This window comes from Barbatula barbatula (assembly GCF_947034865.1).
Source record: "Barbatula barbatula genome assembly, chromosome: 2".
In the NCBI taxonomy this organism is placed as follows: domain Eukaryota; kingdom Metazoa; phylum Chordata; class Actinopteri; order Cypriniformes; family Nemacheilidae; genus Barbatula; species Barbatula barbatula.
Window position 1 is genome coordinate 5230048 of NC_136767.1, and position 16826 is coordinate 5246873.

A 16826-nucleotide genomic window follows, 5' to 3' on the forward strand; every position below is an offset into this window, starting at 1 on the left:
GTGACATTTTTGTTGTGCTCCAATAAGTGTTCAAAAGGTTTTCATCGTAAACATTTCCATACTACTGTGTATAAAGCATTCTCAAGTACAGTAGGTGGCGATGTAAACACTATCAGGAAGCCACAGGAACACCGAACAGCGCCGCGGATTTACCGCCCTTCAATCACCACAGAAGAAGAACCACATGAGTCCGCGCGCCCACTAGCGGCAGACCGCGGCCACGCTCGCTCAGCACACACACGCTCGATGACAGACGGGGAGGGGGAAGCGGAGAGAACTGTAAGCCCCGGATCCATCTTCAAGAGAGAAAATAGGAAAGAGAGACCGCGTCCCACTTTTATTTCGTTTTTAGCGGCATCTTTCCGACTCACAGGCGTTAGGGAGCCCGAGGAGGGGGCTGTGTCATTGTCTGTAGGATGTCCCGACATGAAGGTAAGTGCGAAAAAACCGCCTATCGCTACATCGTTGGCTTGAATTTTAGGCCAGCGCTCACCCTCCGGTTGCCATGTTTTCAATTCAAATGCGCTGGGAGAGACTCGTCACGTCGGCCGCCGCGAATACGCCCGTTTTAAGCGAACTTAAACGCCATCCATGGCACGCAGGGCGTTTTCGGGGAGCCGCTCGGCGCGATATTGAGCTGGGCCTGTGCACCAGGCCGGGCCTGCTGCGGCTCGCTCGGCCGCGGCACTGAGTGCGAGTGTGTTCCCGCAGGTAGCCTGTGGAGAGGTCAGGGCTTCGATTGGGCCTGCCTAAAGACAAGTATTTTATCGGCTTTTCTCGCTAAAGTAGCCCCAACCTGTCAGAATGACGGTCAGAGGTCAGAACGCGGTTGTAGAGATGAGTCTGACCGCTCATGTTAGTGTGTGTGCGCGAGTCATGTCATGTTTCAGGGCCAACACAAGTGAATGACTTGCACGTCTGGATTTAGCATTAGCGGGTGTCAGTGAAGCCCTAGCCGGGATTGCTAACGAATATTCCCCATATTATTTTGGGTAACACTTAGGTATTTAATATAACTTTGTATGGAAATTTCGTCTTTTTTGGTCTAATCTGTATCTTTAGATAACACACGAGGAAGAGGTTCAGCACATTCACGTAATGCTTCTGCTGTCTTGGTCATGTGGCTTGACACATATTTGGCCTGTTAAAAGTCGCTTAAGGTGATTTAAGTGCTTAGAAAATAAACGAGGGGTTATATTAAGAATTTAGCTCTGGTCTGTCATGTCTAAGCACGATAATGTTGTGTTTTAAGTACGGCTGCTATACCATGTCTTTTTGTTTGACACACACACACAAACACACGATAAAACCACGATACTGGGTGAATTATATTGTACTACTTGATATGTTATTACTCGCTTATACATTAAGTAGATGTATAAGACAAAAGTTTGTAATGCTTTTGAGTTTCTCTTTCACTTTCTACTTTTACCCCAAGTGACAGTGAACCATGGAGTCACTTGGCAATGTAATCGCATTTTAATATTTTTGTGATACTGCTTAAAAAATATACCATGATGATTGTACAGTGCCATGACTCCAAATCCTGTGTTACCATTGTAAATGTCTAAAAACCGTGGTAACATCTAGTTGGTCTTCGCATGCATGTTTTGACGCAGGTTCCTTTTCTTTTTTTGCATTTGGCAATACCTTGTATATCGAGTTGGATTGTTTATCCTATGTGCCTTTGATGCCCAACGATCCTGCCTAGTTTGGCAGCTCACTTTGTTTCAGAACAGCTTCTGACTGCGATATGTCACCTGCTTTTGAATGAAGACTGCTTGCACAAGACTTGACTACTGTAATGCGCTACTTAGTGGTTGTCCTGCATCATCAATAAACAAACTACAGTTAGTTCAGAACGCAGCTGCCAGAGTTCTAACCAGGTCCAGAAAATACCATCACATAACCCCAATGTTATCAACCCTTCACTGGCTACACATTAAGTATCGTGTTGACTTCAAAATGATTTTAATCACTAATAAAGCCTTGAAGGGTTTAGTCCCTACCCACATAACAGAGCTTTTATCATACTACAACCCATCACGCTCTCCAAGATCTCTAAACTCAGGACTTTTGATAACACCTGGAATAACTAAATCCACCAAAGGGGGCCGAGCTTTCTCATACGTAGCACCTAAACTCTGGAATAGCCTTCCTGATATTATTCCAGGATCAGACACACTCGCCCAATTTAAATCTAGATTAAAGACGCATCTTTTCAGCCAAGCACTCACTTAATGCAAAATATGCTAAATAAACCACCGAGAGACTGCTGACATTAGATATTATTTACTAGGTGTTTTTAATTTCCCCTGTAAAGCTGCCTTGGAACAATGCACATTGTGAAAAGCGCTATATAAATAAAATTGAATTGAACATGTGTCTTTTCCCTGGCTTCTCAGCACGGCAGCACATGGTGCTTAAGATTGGCTGGAAATGGAAGGATCCAAGTGACAATTTATGTGACATTTGGTTGTATGAAAATGTAGCTTGCAAGTAGTTCAGCTCCGGGTAAATGCAGTGATTCGAGCTAAATAGCAGATTCCTTCTGACGTGTAAGTAGATGATCTTGAATTTGTAATAGAATGATTAATGCGTAGCAGAACTGATATGAGGTAACTTATATGCAGTGCACGTTATGAAAAAATCGGTCTGTGCTAAGAATCATTTTAATTGTGTAGCACGCGGGCGAAACATATTTGAACGAGCATTGGGCAAAACCGCCTGTTTGTGTGAAGTGCATTTGTCGTTGTGCTTTATCGCGAGTGAGGTTAACAAATGGTGTACCACTATTTATTTTGGTTTATATTTAGTTTTTGCGATTAAAACTCGCTTTCCTGGCTGTATTAAGTCCATTTATCTGGAGCCCTATGATCTGCGTGATGTGGGAAAACATCGTAAGGAATCACGTAAGCAGAACTCTACTGTTTAATGTCCTCTGCATGCTCTGCATGTCTATGAGTGAAAGAGTTGCACAGTTTAACATGTTACATCGTGATACTCGTGGATTTGTCTATATCTCAAGCCAGACGTTTATCTCCATGCAGGCATCTCTCCATGGAGCACAAGTTGTGCGGTTTTAAAGCCAGACGTTTCTCCCCGTGCATGCGTCTCTCCGTGGAGCAAAAGTCCAGTTTTAAAGTCAAACGTGTCTATGCATGCATCCCTCAGTGCAGCGTGAGGTGCGCAGTTTTAAAGTCAAATGTGTCTCTCCGTGCAGCGCAAGGTGCGCAGTTTTGAAGTCAGACGTGTTTTGCATGCGTCTGTTCAAGCCACTTTAAAGTTCAAAGTGGAGAGGTGTTTTAAAGGACAAAATTAAAGATTGTATATCTCACTTTTCATGCCACAGAAAAAGACATTTCCTTGGCCAATCACCCCCTCCCTCCCACGATTGGGAGAGATTATTGGCTACTTCTAATATGACACCTAAATCAACCTAACCTCGTCGCGTTAACTAGCGAGACATCCACAACATTATGGGAGAAGTCAAATGAGTTCAGTGAACTTTTCTCATCTCTGATTGAGTTATTGTAAGCCAAAGATCCAATTAAACTTTTTATCGGATTAGTAGAAAAAATGAGCGTTAGTTGCAGCCCTAGTATAAGCGTACATTTTTGGCCGTTAACGGTTGATTCTAATCAGACGGTTGATTTGTGTTGTATCATAGGAAATATGAGTGGTCACATCGGATGAACACTCAAAATCAGAATGCATTGTGAGTAAAAAGTACTGAACAAATGTAGGAAATGAGATGTTCACTCAGAATTTGGACAACACTACAAAATGGCAGACAATTGAAATAGTGCACTATATGGGAGATGGGGCGAATTCAGACACAGCCAGACTGTTTAAAGTGAAGCTGCCTCAAACACACATCGAAGCGTCTTAGTGGCAACCCGTGAAAATACAATTAGTATTTGTTTTGTGCTACAAAACTTTTAACCTCTTTAGCAAAACAAAAGTTAACCTAAAGCCCTGGTTATATGAAATAGTTGATGCTTGAGATACGATTAGACAAGTCGATACTGAAACTAGTTTGCCCTGGCTGGTGTCCCCTTGGGTTATTAAGACATGTCAGTTACGTTGCGAAGACATTTCCAGTTCTCCTTTATATCCACTCTCTCTTTTGACAAAGAAATGTGTCATCCTTTTGTGATCGCCTTTGAGAACTTGGAACAGAAATGGACTCTTGTGTGTGAACTTTTTCCAAGGGTAACATACGCATGTATGTGTTTTGTCAACAGCAAAATGTTCCTTAAATACAAATAATTAACAGTTACAGATATTCCTCAAACCATGGTTTCTGTTTGTATGTTCTGTTTACAGTTTAAGTCAATGTAGCGGATTGCTGTATTAAAGGGACAGTTCACCTAATAATAAAAATTCATTCATTAATTCGCCTGGTGCCAAACCTGTAAGACTTTCTTCTGCAGAACCCGGAAGAAGATATTTTGAAGAATGTTGGTAACCAACCAAAATTGGCCCCTTTGCAGGGCTTTACAAATTAATTTTTTTGCACGTAGCCCAAGTATAAAAAGTGCAGTTCATTACATAAATAGACAGATAAATGACTAAGGACATTCATGTTAGGCACAGCTGAATGAATTAGGGCCATGAAATGTTAGTTTTTTCCTTGTTAATTGTTCTGAGTTCTGTATTTTCAACGTTTTGCTATACAATAGTAAATTCATTTGTACATAACTATTGTAAACTACAGTATTTATAATATAATAAATATTTCATTATAGTGAAATTCTTGGGTACTACAGTAATATTTACTATAGTAAGGTTAAACAAAGTGTAGTGTTTACTACAGTTTATACATTTACTACTGTAAATAAATGTTTTGTTTTGGTTCAAATCTGGTTCAAATAAAGCCCCCTTTTATTTTGGCAGGTCGTCGCAAAGACACTTATATTAAAAACAAAAATATAAACAAAATAAATAGCGGTGCGTCAATACTTAACCTCATATTAGAATAAGCACAAGGACAAACGCACTTCACACAAACAGGCTGCTCTGTCTACTGCATGTTCAAAACTGTATCGCACGTGTCTTACACTATTAAAATTATTCTGTACATGTATAAAATTGTCCTACTGTATAGACACAAAACCGTTGAATAATTTCTTAAAGTATCTTATTTTGTGTTCCGAAGAAAGTCATATACATTTTTTGAATGACATAAGGAATAAAATGAATAAAAGATGATGATTTTTAATACGAGTGAACTATGCCTTTCATTTAAAATGAATAGATGTCATGTCTCTTCACTATTTATAGCCATTTTACTGTGGACGTAGGCATGTGCCGGTATCACTTTTTCATGCTGCGATTAATTGAGAGAGCATTTATCACGGTATACGGTATTATCACGATATTGTAATTTTACAAGAGAAACAGGTTAAAAAAAGAAAAACTTCAGTTTTGTCCTTTTAGTAACTTGAATAGCTTTTTAATGAACTAAAAGTAACTCAAACATTTAAATACAAATAAATATAAATAAAACAATATAAAATATAAAAGTTTGTCACGAATATGAGCGAACATGTTAGACGTGTTCCCTTGTTTTGCAGCCACTTTCCGTCCACATGTCTTACACAAAGGGAAACTGTCTTCGATCAGCAATCCCTCTGCATTTTTTTGGAACCCAAAATATTTCCAAACCTCTGACTTTACCCTTTTAGAAGGGGGATAAATTGTCGGCAGCGTTCCTCCTTCCGCCATGCTTCTTCTTCATGTGAGAATTTGACTGCGGCGTCAGTGGCCGTGGCGCGCACTGCGTGCAGTGTGATTCTACGTGTGACGTGAACACTGTTTACATCCGGGTGCGCTCACGTGTTCTGCGCAGCATATACGCAGTGTTTGCTCAAGCGGTTGATGGAAAATAAGCTGTAATGCACGTTCTAAAAATAAAAATTCGGATCTATTATTTTTTACGGTATTTTGAAGTGCCCACGATAACAATATTGTGTATATTCATTATCGTGATTTATTGAATTACCGAAAATCGGCACATGTCTACGGAGTTTAATTTGTTTATCATAATAATCAAATTTTGGGCAGAATTTGTTTTATTTACGGTTGTCTAAAGAGATGAGTCACTTCAATTTAGCATATAGCAAAGTTTGGATTTGTGGTAATGGAAGGCAGGAATAGTAGCCCAGTTAAGATCCATGTTCACTGTTTAGTGTGTTCAAGCTTCAGTATATAAGAAACTAGTTAGGATCTGTTAGTCGATTCCCATGTTTAACACAGACTCAAGGCAGCAGAATCATTACGGGTCGACATTTTGCTCTGAGGTTGGTTTGAGACTCAATCTTTGTAAGAGGAAGTAAATTACTAAGGGCTTGTAGCTCACCTGCAGCCATGGTGCTGTTTTGATTCTCCAGGGAAACGTGGCTGCTGCGGCGTAGACAACTTCTTGGATTTGATTTTGTGCTGTGTGATTTGGGGAAAATATATATAGACATTGTTATTTGATTTGCGATATTATTTTATATAATTTTTTAAAGTCAAGCCACAGCTCAATATTGTCAATAGTGTGCAGCACAGTATGGGTATAGTTGCCCTCCTGAAAGAAAACAATAAAAACCATAACACAAAGGATAATTGTTGCCATTAAAACCATTACAAAATTCCTTTTTCTAGTGTGTTTTGGGCATTATTCTAATAGAAATTACTGTTGCTCTATTGGTTCCAAACTGCTAGATTACATCAAATCAATAGAATCCAAATATAAGTGTACACTATTATAGTCTCCATTAAAACAAATAAAACTCCCATTATAACCCTTAAATCCATAACATTTTCTATTGTGTTATATTTACATTAGTTTGAAATGTGGAGCCAGGCGGGAGTTGATTCACACTTGATTCGCACGGCGGGTCAGAGATTATTTAGGCCTGTTTGGCAATAAATAAAGGAAGGCAGTAATAATTCCTAATTGCACTATTTAGCCACCTAAAAACACAGCAAGAAAATATCTTTTGCCATGATCAACCCTATTTTTACTACCAAAAAATGCATGTTACATTGCAGTATATTACGTCACGTGTCTTTACGGGATCTTCACGAGATGTGTGTGAACGCATGCACAGATTCCACAAAATCTAACGATCCCGGGACAAATTGCTTGACACATTTTCTGTGTATTTTCCAGGGTCTCTGTGTGAAAAGTGCTTTGGATTAGTACCTGAAATACCCTAGCAACCACACAGCAACATGCTAACCACTTAGAGAACCATAACAACAGTATAGCAATGCCCTGGTAGCCACAATTGTGGTTGTAGGTCTAAGTAATTTTTTATTACAAAAAATCTCCTGACACAAACCATATAAGTACATTTCTCAGACTGTCATTTCAGCGTCTCTCCCTCGATGAGGATTGTGTGCGTGCACAAGAAGCTGAGTGTAAATAAAGCGTGTTTTGATATACAGTGCATCCAGGAAAGTATTCACAGCGCTTCACTTTTTCCACATTTTGTCATGTTACAGCTTTATTCCAAAATGGGTTCAATTAATTATTTTCCTCAAAATTTTACAAACAATACCCCATAATGACAATGTGAAAGAAGTTTGTTTGAAATCTTTGGAAATGTATTAAAAATAAAAACCGAAAAAAGCACATGTACATAAATATTTCTTAGCCTTTGCCATCACACTCAAATTTGAGCTCAGGTGCATCCTGTTTCCAATAATCTTCCTTGAGATGTTTCAACAACTTGATTGGAGTCCACCGGTGGTAAATTCAGTTGATTGGACATGATTTGGACAGGCACACACCTGTCTATATAAGGTCCCACAGTTAACAGTGCATGTCAGAGCACAAACCAAGTCATGACGTAAAAAGGAATTCTCTGTAGACCTCAGAGACAGGATGTTATGGAGGCAGAGATCTGGGGAAGGGTACTGAAAAACGTCTGCAGTATTGAAAGTCCCAATGAGCACAGTGGCCTCCATCATCCGTAAAAGGAAGAAGTTTAGATCCATCAGGACTCTTCCTAGTGCTGGCCGCCCTGCCAACATGAGCATTCGGGTGAAGGTCCTTAGTAAGGGAGGTGACCAAGAACCTGATGGCCACTCTGACAGAGCTCCAGCATGTCTCTGTGGAGAGAGGAGAACCTTCCAGAAGAACAACAATCTCTGCAGCATTCCACCAATCAGGCCTGTTTGGCAGAGTGGCCAGAGGGAAGCCACTCCTCAGTAAAAGGCAAATGACAGGCCGCCTGGAGTTTGCCAAAAGGCACCTGAAGGACTCTCAGACCATGAGAAACTAAATTCTTTGGTCTAATGAAACAAAGATTAAACTCTTTGTGAACTCTTTTCTGGCCAAGCATGGTGGTGGCAGCATCATGCTGTGGGGATGTTTTTCAGCGCCAGGAACTGGGAGTCAGGATCGAGGGAAAGATGAAAGCAGCAATGTACAGAGACATCCTCGATGAAGACCTGCTCCAAGCGCTCTGGACCTCACACTGGGGAGAAGGTTCATCTTCCAATGACCCTAAGCACACAGCCAAGATGATAAAGCAGTGGCTACAGGACAACTCTGTGAATGCCCTTGAATGGCTCAGCCAGAGCCCAGACTTGAACCCGATTGAACATCTCTGGAGAGATCTAAAAATGGCTGTGCACCGACACTCCCCATCCAACCTGATGGAGCTTTAAAGATTTTGCAAAGACGAATGGGAGAAACTCCCCAAATAAAGGGGAGACAAACTTGTAGCATCATACTCAAAAAGACTTGAGGCTGTAATTGGTGTCAAAGGTGCTTCAACAAAGTATTGAGCCAAGGCTGCTTGTTTTTTTGTTTAAAATTTTTAATACATTTTCAAACATTTAAAACAAACTTCTTTCAGGTTGTCATTATGCGGTATTGTTTGTAGAATTTTGGGGAAAATAATTAATTGAATCCATTTTGGAATAAGGCTGTAACATGACAAAATGTGGAAAAAGTGAAGCGCTGTAAATCATTTCCGGATGCACTGTATTTGTGAAGTTGGACGTCTGTAGAAAGTTATTTGGGATGTTAAGTAGGGCTGTCACGCAATTTGGCTGACGATTAACTTTCTATTAAATAATTGCGAAATGATTAATGGTCTGTTTTAAGGCATTGACAATATAACTATTATTACAATTAATTTATTCAATAAAGAAAATAAATACTTTAGAAATGTGGAAATTTTGTAACAGTGACCTTAACAGAGAAGACTTGAGTCTTGAGCTCAAAGGGTGCGTTCATATTTCTAGTTCGGTTCTTTTGGTCCAACCCTGGTCCTCTTAGCGTTCAGACTGGCATTTTAGCAGTGAACCTAAAGATATCGACCTAACAGCTTACGTGTAAAGTTGCAACGTGATTGGACAGCTTTTATGATTTATATTTTAAAACGTAACTTACTGGACATCCAAAACAATGCTGTGTGCTAGGGATGGGCGATATGGCCCTAAAACTTGATATTTTCCGGTATTTGTTGCGATAACTACAAACACGGCTGTTTTTGCCACAAGTGATAGTAGCTGCATGTAGTGCAGATAGTAGAGCCTCAGAAACACAAACATTAATCAAATTGTAAAACGTACCCCAAATCAAACAGGCTCCTTAAATATACAGTATTATTGTAAATATAAAATATAACGGTGACATTCGACTTCAAAAGGTTGTAGTAAAGAAATCATTAAACTATATATTAACATTGTCATACCTAAACTGTATACAGCCTATTGTTGGGTGGAAACGATCGCATCACGCTGTCAATCTCTTTCTTCTGAACTGTGTGAACCTTCTCTTCTCACAGAAACATATACTGTATCTGTCTATGACTCCACTACAGCAAGAGAACTGAAAAATGCGGATAAAAGAAATCAAATTAAATAATCTACCTTGTCATACGCTCATCAACGTATTTAAAATAACGTAATACAAACTCACATCTTATGCTGGATGTTAACAGGCAGCAGTGCGCACAGGACGCTACATTCGTGCATCCTATAGGCAAGAAATCATGTTAAACAATTTGTGCAATGTGCACGCAAGCATAAGATCTAACGAATGTTTAAATAAAGACTTTTAGCCAAACTAAATGTTGTGGTGTTTTAATGTATTATGACGATCAACAAATACCTAACAAATAAAATAAAATAAAATGAAAGTGAAACTAAACAACCTGGATGCATCTACAGTGCCATTCTTCGCAATAGTTAGAGCTCCTCTTTTAGTGAAAACTCTTTCTCAGCTTCACGTGTGAATGGGTCTCACAAAGAAATGTCATCAACTAGGATTTAATAAAATGTGAGTGTCAGTACAACAATAGTGCTAATTCATGTTTTTTTTATAGCAAGCAGTGGTTTAATAGACATTTAAAAAGATACAATTGTGTTGCGTTTCATCTTCAAATTAAAATAATTATTCTGCCACCACCCCATTATTAACTTCATAACTACGATTAGCGGATTACTGAATTAAATTACGAGATGCTAACATTAGCATAACTAGCGGAGCAAGCTAACTGTCCAACTGTCAGGAATGCAAATGGCAATATAATCCAGGCGCTTTAGTTGTATTTAGAAAGGCATAGATATGAGAATTGCCGTGACATAACTCATATTTTACCATAGGTCTGCAGCGCTCTGCCTTCCCCCATTCTTCTCCAGGTGAGGTTGTTTACATTAGAGTTTACAATGTCACTAACATGGTGTACCGTCTTACCAAAAACAGTGGAAATCCTCCCAAAAGTGAGATGTGCCATACCATGCAGTATTATGCAGTGGAAAAGCGCCTCTAGAGGCTTGAAACATGTCTTGTCCATAACAATTTGTATTGACAGTGTAAATGTGATCCTCTTGTAATCCATTAACCAAATGTCAAAAGAATTCTTGAACGTCTAAAGCCCCAATGCTCTGTTCTCATGAACTCCTTTGTTTTACACAAGGCAACATGCACGTTGTCAAGCATAACAAGGCGGAGCTGCTTTGAATACTTGCCTTGCCTCGGTACCTGCTGCCAGTCACGTGAAGTGTTGGTTTTCCCTTTATTGTAATTCGGGATGAGAATCGAAATTCGATTCCAATTCTGGAATTTGATCCTTTTTATGAAATTTCAATATTGATTCCACTTACCGATTCCTGACTGCATGGTCACATCATTTTCACGTCATCTGTCAAGACCTGAGTCACCTGACCTGACAAACCCATCTGTGAAGACCATCCACTTGGAAGGCACTCTAAAGTGTGGCTGCATTTTGCTAAATCACAAAAAGACAAAGCTAAGTGTAATTATTGTGACAAACTATCATTTTGCAAGACGGGTGTATCCAGCGATATGGCAAAGCATCTGCGATTGGTTTATCATATCGAATTACAAGACTGCACCCTGTTTGATGCGTTGAGCATCCCGAGTGCCCACACTGCCGACTTCGAGTGCTCTTCATTTGCCGCCGATGACACTAGTCCGGGGACAACACTGAAACGTTGATGCTACACGTGACACCCCCTTCTCCCTAGCTTCAAAAGAAAGGTTCAGTCAGGACAAAACTCAGGAGTGTGACAGATCGATCACAACATTTGTAGTGAAATAGCTGCATCCATCTTCTGTTGTTGAGTCGCCATCATTTAAGTAGGTGCTACATTAGGGCTAGGGAATATTATTTAAAAATCATTTTGAGCTTGCCTAGTCATGTTTGTTTATTTTCAGAGCAAATAACCAAGGGTGCGCAACCCCCTTCTACAGACAGATTGTCCAACATCTTAATACCTGCATGGTACAAGGTGGAAAAGGCAAACTTGACTTATTGCTTTTTCACCAATTTGGAATCGATACATTTGAAACAATGCCCAACCCTTTTTGTCAACCAGGCAAATCCGGCCCATGACGGAGGAGACAAGTCTTTAGAGCGCCTGCACCTGAGAGTTAAATTGCCTCCATGTTGTGTTGCAGGTGTGAGCTGTGATGCGTGTTTAAAAGGGAACTTCAGAGGGCGCCGATACAAGTGTTTAATTTGCTACGACTACGACCTTTGCGCGTCTTGCTACGAAAGTGGAGCCACAACAACTAGACACACCACGGAGCACCCGATGCAGTGCATACTAACCAGGGTAGACTTTGGTAAGTGGAGGGACATCAAGTTGACATCACTTTATTCTCATCGTGGTGGTGCTAATGTTTTGGCAAATGTTTTTTTTCTCTCGCAGATTTGTATTATGGGGGAGAGGCTTTCTCAGTAGAGCAGCCTCAGTCGTTTACTTGTCCTTACTGTGGTAAAATGGGCTACACGGAAACATCTCTACAGGAGCACGTCACCTCAGAGCACGCAGAGACCTCTACAGAGGTGGTGAGTATGCATTGCGTGTGCACTGAAATGCATTTAAATGTTAAACTTGTGTTGCGTAGATGTCAGTCAACGTTTTGCTTTATTCATTATAGGGCTATACTATAATTATAAAAAATAATAAGAGAGAAAAAAAATGTCTGAGGCCATTCTCAAACCCAAGGTTGTGTTGCAGAAGAAAATCTGATAAGATGAGAACTTGTATAGAAAGCATGCAACCGAATAAATAATGTACAACGTGAAGAATTAGTTGTTTGTAACGTGCCGATTCTCCTTGTTCTTCTATTGCAGATCTGCCCGATCTGTGCAGCTTTGCCCGGTGGAGACCCCAATCATGTGACGGATGACTTTGCGGCTCATCTCACACTTGAACACAGAGCACCTAGAGATTTAATATCCTTTTATCTGAACGATAAAGTCATGCAACGCAAGCAGGGAGAGTTTAGAGATCTTAAATCTTTTTTGATACATTGCTTAAGAATATTTACATAAATCTGCTTGTGTGTGCAAGTCATTTTAAAGGTAAGCCGTGTTTCAAGTTGAGTAGTCTCTGCTCAGAAAAAGTTAATTCCTTCAGGTTTGTGCCTGTTCCAAGCACGTCTGACTTTCTTCTGTGGAATGCAAGGAGAAATTTGGGAAACATTTCAGCCACTTCCTGTCTAAAATCCGTACTAGTTCTCCATTAAATGACACATGCAAAATATAAGCTTAATTGATGTACATAAAACACACATATAAGATATTTAGACATCCGAAAATATAAAAATACAATAAAAAGCTAAAGCCGGATTAGCTCACAAATGAATATATATTCGTGTTATTTCATTATGCTGTTAACACTTTGATGTTATAAACTAACGTCACACTGTTGAAATGAATGATTTTTATATTTGTTTGTTCACGTGAGATATGGGTGTCATGTGCGTTGGATGTGTGATGACACTTTCTCATGCAGTTGCTCCTTAACCAGTGTGTGCACGATGAGAGCAGCGGCGTGCGGCATGTGCGTCGGATGTTCCACCCCGGGCGGGGACTGGGTGGTCCGCGTGCACGAAGGACTAACATGCACTTTACCAGCAGCTCTACCGGCGGGCTCTCCTCTTCACAAAGCTCCTCCTACTCTCCAAGCAATAGGGAAGCCATGGACCCCATAGCAGGTTTGTCATGTTGTGAGGCATGTACTTGTTTTTGATGTCAAACAACACCGTGAGAAGCAGAATCGATTAAAACAGTTTATACTGCAACTGTAAATCATATTGAATGGTGTAAATTGTTTGTGCCAAAGCACAAAATCTCAGCTTATTAAATGTAACATGGACACTTCTCAAACTTTCATTGCCTTATTGGAGATGATATAATGGTTTAGCAAGAAAATTCACCACAAAAAAAATCCCCATAGTAGGACAAAACATTACTATGGTCAAGTCAATGGGGACCATTTTCTGTTTTTAAACTATTTCTTTAAGCACTTGTTAACTTGGGTTTTGTCTCACGCTTTCTTTTTCGCTGTGTCCACATCAACAGAGCTGCTATCTCAGCTGTCAGGTGTGCGGCGCTCTGCAGGGGGGCAGCTGAACTCCTCTGGCCCTTCGACATCACAGCTGCAGCAGCTGCAAATGCAGCTCCAGCTGGAGCGTCAGCAGGCACAGGCGGCACGTCAGCAGCTGGAGACGGCTCGAAACGCCACGCGTCAGCGCAGCAATCCCAGCAACATCAGCGCTAGCATCCCGCCGCCCAGCACCGCCACAAACACAGCCATGACTGAAAGCAACCCGCTGGCCTCCCACAGCTCCCAGTTTCTTCTCACACGGTATCATGACGAAGAGGGTTCATTTACAGTTAATGTTGTTGGTTGTCATTTACATGAGTTTTGATTTTATTTAAGATCTGAGGGGGACACAAAAGGGACGGATTAATGACAAAATGTTGAATTGTGTTTCCACATATTAGAAAAGATTATAAAAGTAGTCTGAGGCCATTTTATTATGGTTAAAGAAAAGGAAAACCGGTGAACATTTTTAACTAAAATAAAAACATGTTTGGAACTATAAACTGTCACAAAAATAGTCCCCCCCAAAAAAGGTGAAAGCTTTACATTTTGATTGAATTGACTCTTGAACGTCTTCCACCTTTGCCTTTTTGTTGTAGACCAATAGTAACCTATTTCTCCTCCGACTCCACCAGGTTGAACGAGCCAAAAATGTCAGAGGCAGAACGGCAGGCGCTGGAGAGCGAGCGCGCAGACCGCAGCCTGTTCGTGCAGGAGCTTCTGCTGTCCACGCTAATGCGAGAGGAGAGCTCCTCATCCGATGAGGACGAAAGGCGAGACTTTGCTGACTTCGGCACCATGGGCTGCGTGGACATCATGCCTTTAGACGTGGCTCTGGAGAGCCTCAACTTGAAGGAGAGCTCCACAGGCAAGGAGCCTCCACCACCTCCTCTTTGATGATATCCCACCACCATCACGCAGACATTGTCCTCTGTGCTGTAACTGCCAATGACGGTGGGCAAAAAACAACACAGCTCTCTCTCGTTTTTTTTCCTTTTTGTTTTTTCTTTTCTTTTTTTTGGTGATTGTAATTTCAGGTCTGTCACCTTTGTTACATTGTATAAATCCATGAAAGAAGAGCGAGTGGGGAAAAAATCAAAACACATCAGAACGGTCGTGTGAGAGAGTGCGCGAAAACAAGAGAGAGATAAACAGAACGAGAGACAAAACAAGAAATATAAATATATAAATAAATATATATAAGTTGATAATCAATTCCACATAACTAATTTTTTTCCTTTAGCAGGTGAGCGTAGGTATCTGTGGCAGACCTCAGCTTCCTGTCTTGCAAAAGGCTCTCCTTATAAATACTCCACATTCAAAAACTGAAGAGGAAACAAGAGACCTTCTCTTATGAAGCTGCTGTGTGTATTTATGAATATTAATGAATAAAAAGTGCTTGGATGGTTTACCATAACTACTGCATGAGGTTATTTGCAGCGTGCATGATTTTTAATGACCTTGTCATTAAAAAGGCAAAATATCCCAAAGCTTTCATTAACTTCTTTCCCCCCAAGGGTTACTTGACCAAAATGGGTTTTAAGTTTTTTTTAATATGATAATGGTAAGCAGAATGGAAAGATAAACAACATGCAACAAGCTGCCCCTCATCTGTGACACTACACTATAGTGACCACCCGTCCCAGAAGTATTTGTCCCATTCGTGTTCTCGAAAAGAATCTGAGACAAACTCTAAAGATTACGCCTTAAATCGAATTGATTAAGTCAAAAATTTCCTCACAAACAGATTCAATGCACTTTGTTTACTGAGGAAACTACTAATCCCATGATGCATTGCAAATTGTGCAATTTGAAACAATGTACAATCTAAAACTGTTCAAAGTTCTTATGTTTTTTAAACTGTTTCCTGGCAGATAACTGTTTGCTGGAAAATAAATTAACTGGTTCACTTTTGTCAGACGTTTCACTCAAAAATTCATATTCTGTCATTTATTCACTCTCGCGTCTTTCCAAACCTGTATGACTTTCTTCTGCAGAGTATAAAGGAAGATATGTTTTATAATGGTGACAACCGCAACTTTTTTCAAAATATCTATGTTTGTGTTGCGCATGTTTCGAACGACATGAGGGCGGATAAATGAATATTTATTCCAAATCCCCAAAATGAATGCATATAAACAAACAGTTTGTCCTCATTCTCCAAGGCAGAATAACACTTTAAAGAATGCCTTGTCGCCTAAAAGAGAAACAAAGAACATATACTGTGTCTACATAAAAGATAACCTGGTTTATACCGTTTTGACTAGACGTTGATGTCTTAGTGTCTGTGTAACCACCAGATGTACTCTCTAACTTATGCACCTGTACAGACACACAAGCTCTCCATGTTCATCTCGCTCTGCTCCTCACATTACTCCTATTAGTACGCTTGGACCCCTTCTGTCTTCATTCGTGAAGGAGGGCAACTGATTTGCCACGTTGAAGGCTTTTTGTTCAACTTCTCAAAAGAGACATGCTAACATCATCTCTGCTACTAGACAGCACCTTCTATTTATTCAGGGTTTGTTTTCAATCTCTTTGGATTCTTTAAAGCCTTGTGATTGATCATGCCACCTCCATGCCTATACTCTTATCCTCTGTGTAAAATACAATGAGATGTATATGGAATTTGTGCGTTAACTTTCATAATGGATCTAGGACATGGGCAGACTTTCTTTTTTTAATGTAAATTTAGAATACTACAATAAAAATGGCGCACAGCTTTTAATGAAAACCAGATCCCATCCTCTTACTCTCTGTTGCGTTGGAAAGAATACTATTCACAAACAGTTGAATCCCTATAAGTATCACCCTATCTGTACCTCAAAGTACCACACACACAAAGTCCCCCAAAAAGTTAGCTTTTTTTGCGTTGTCATTTCAACGCTCTAGTGGCACCAAATGGCATTGCTTTTTGATAAGAACCTCTTAGTGTCACCATCACAAGCCAT

At 40.1% G+C, this 16826-nt stretch overlaps 1 protein-coding gene across 4 annotated transcripts; it reads left to right on the forward strand.

Annotated features, from left to right (window-relative positions):
- The first annotated feature begins 99 nt into the window (after window positions 1-99).
- kcmf1 (potassium channel modulatory factor 1) lies at window positions 100-16605 on the forward strand. 4 transcript variants are annotated; one of them, XR_013788228.1, is made up of 8 exons: window positions 100-432; window positions 11936-12103; window positions 12190-12329; window positions 12618-12719; window positions 13306-13483; window positions 13851-14136; window positions 14511-14829; window positions 15122-16605. XR_013788228.1 is itself a non-coding variant. In XM_079486087.1 (8 exons), exons 1-8 carry the CDS (start codon window positions 417-419, stop codon window positions 15202-15204), a joined length of 1206 nt encoding a protein of 401 aa, XP_079342213.1. In that variant the 5' UTR covers window positions 100-416; the 3' UTR covers window positions 15205-16599. The 4 variants fall into 4 exon arrangements, 2 of the variants coding, with proteins under 2 accessions (XP_079342213.1, XP_079342214.1); XM_079486087.1 differs by having other exon boundaries at window positions 14511-14743; window positions 15122-16599; XR_013788229.1 differs by having other exon boundaries at window positions 166-432; window positions 15119-15292.
- Window positions 16606-16826: the final 221 nt, after the last annotated feature.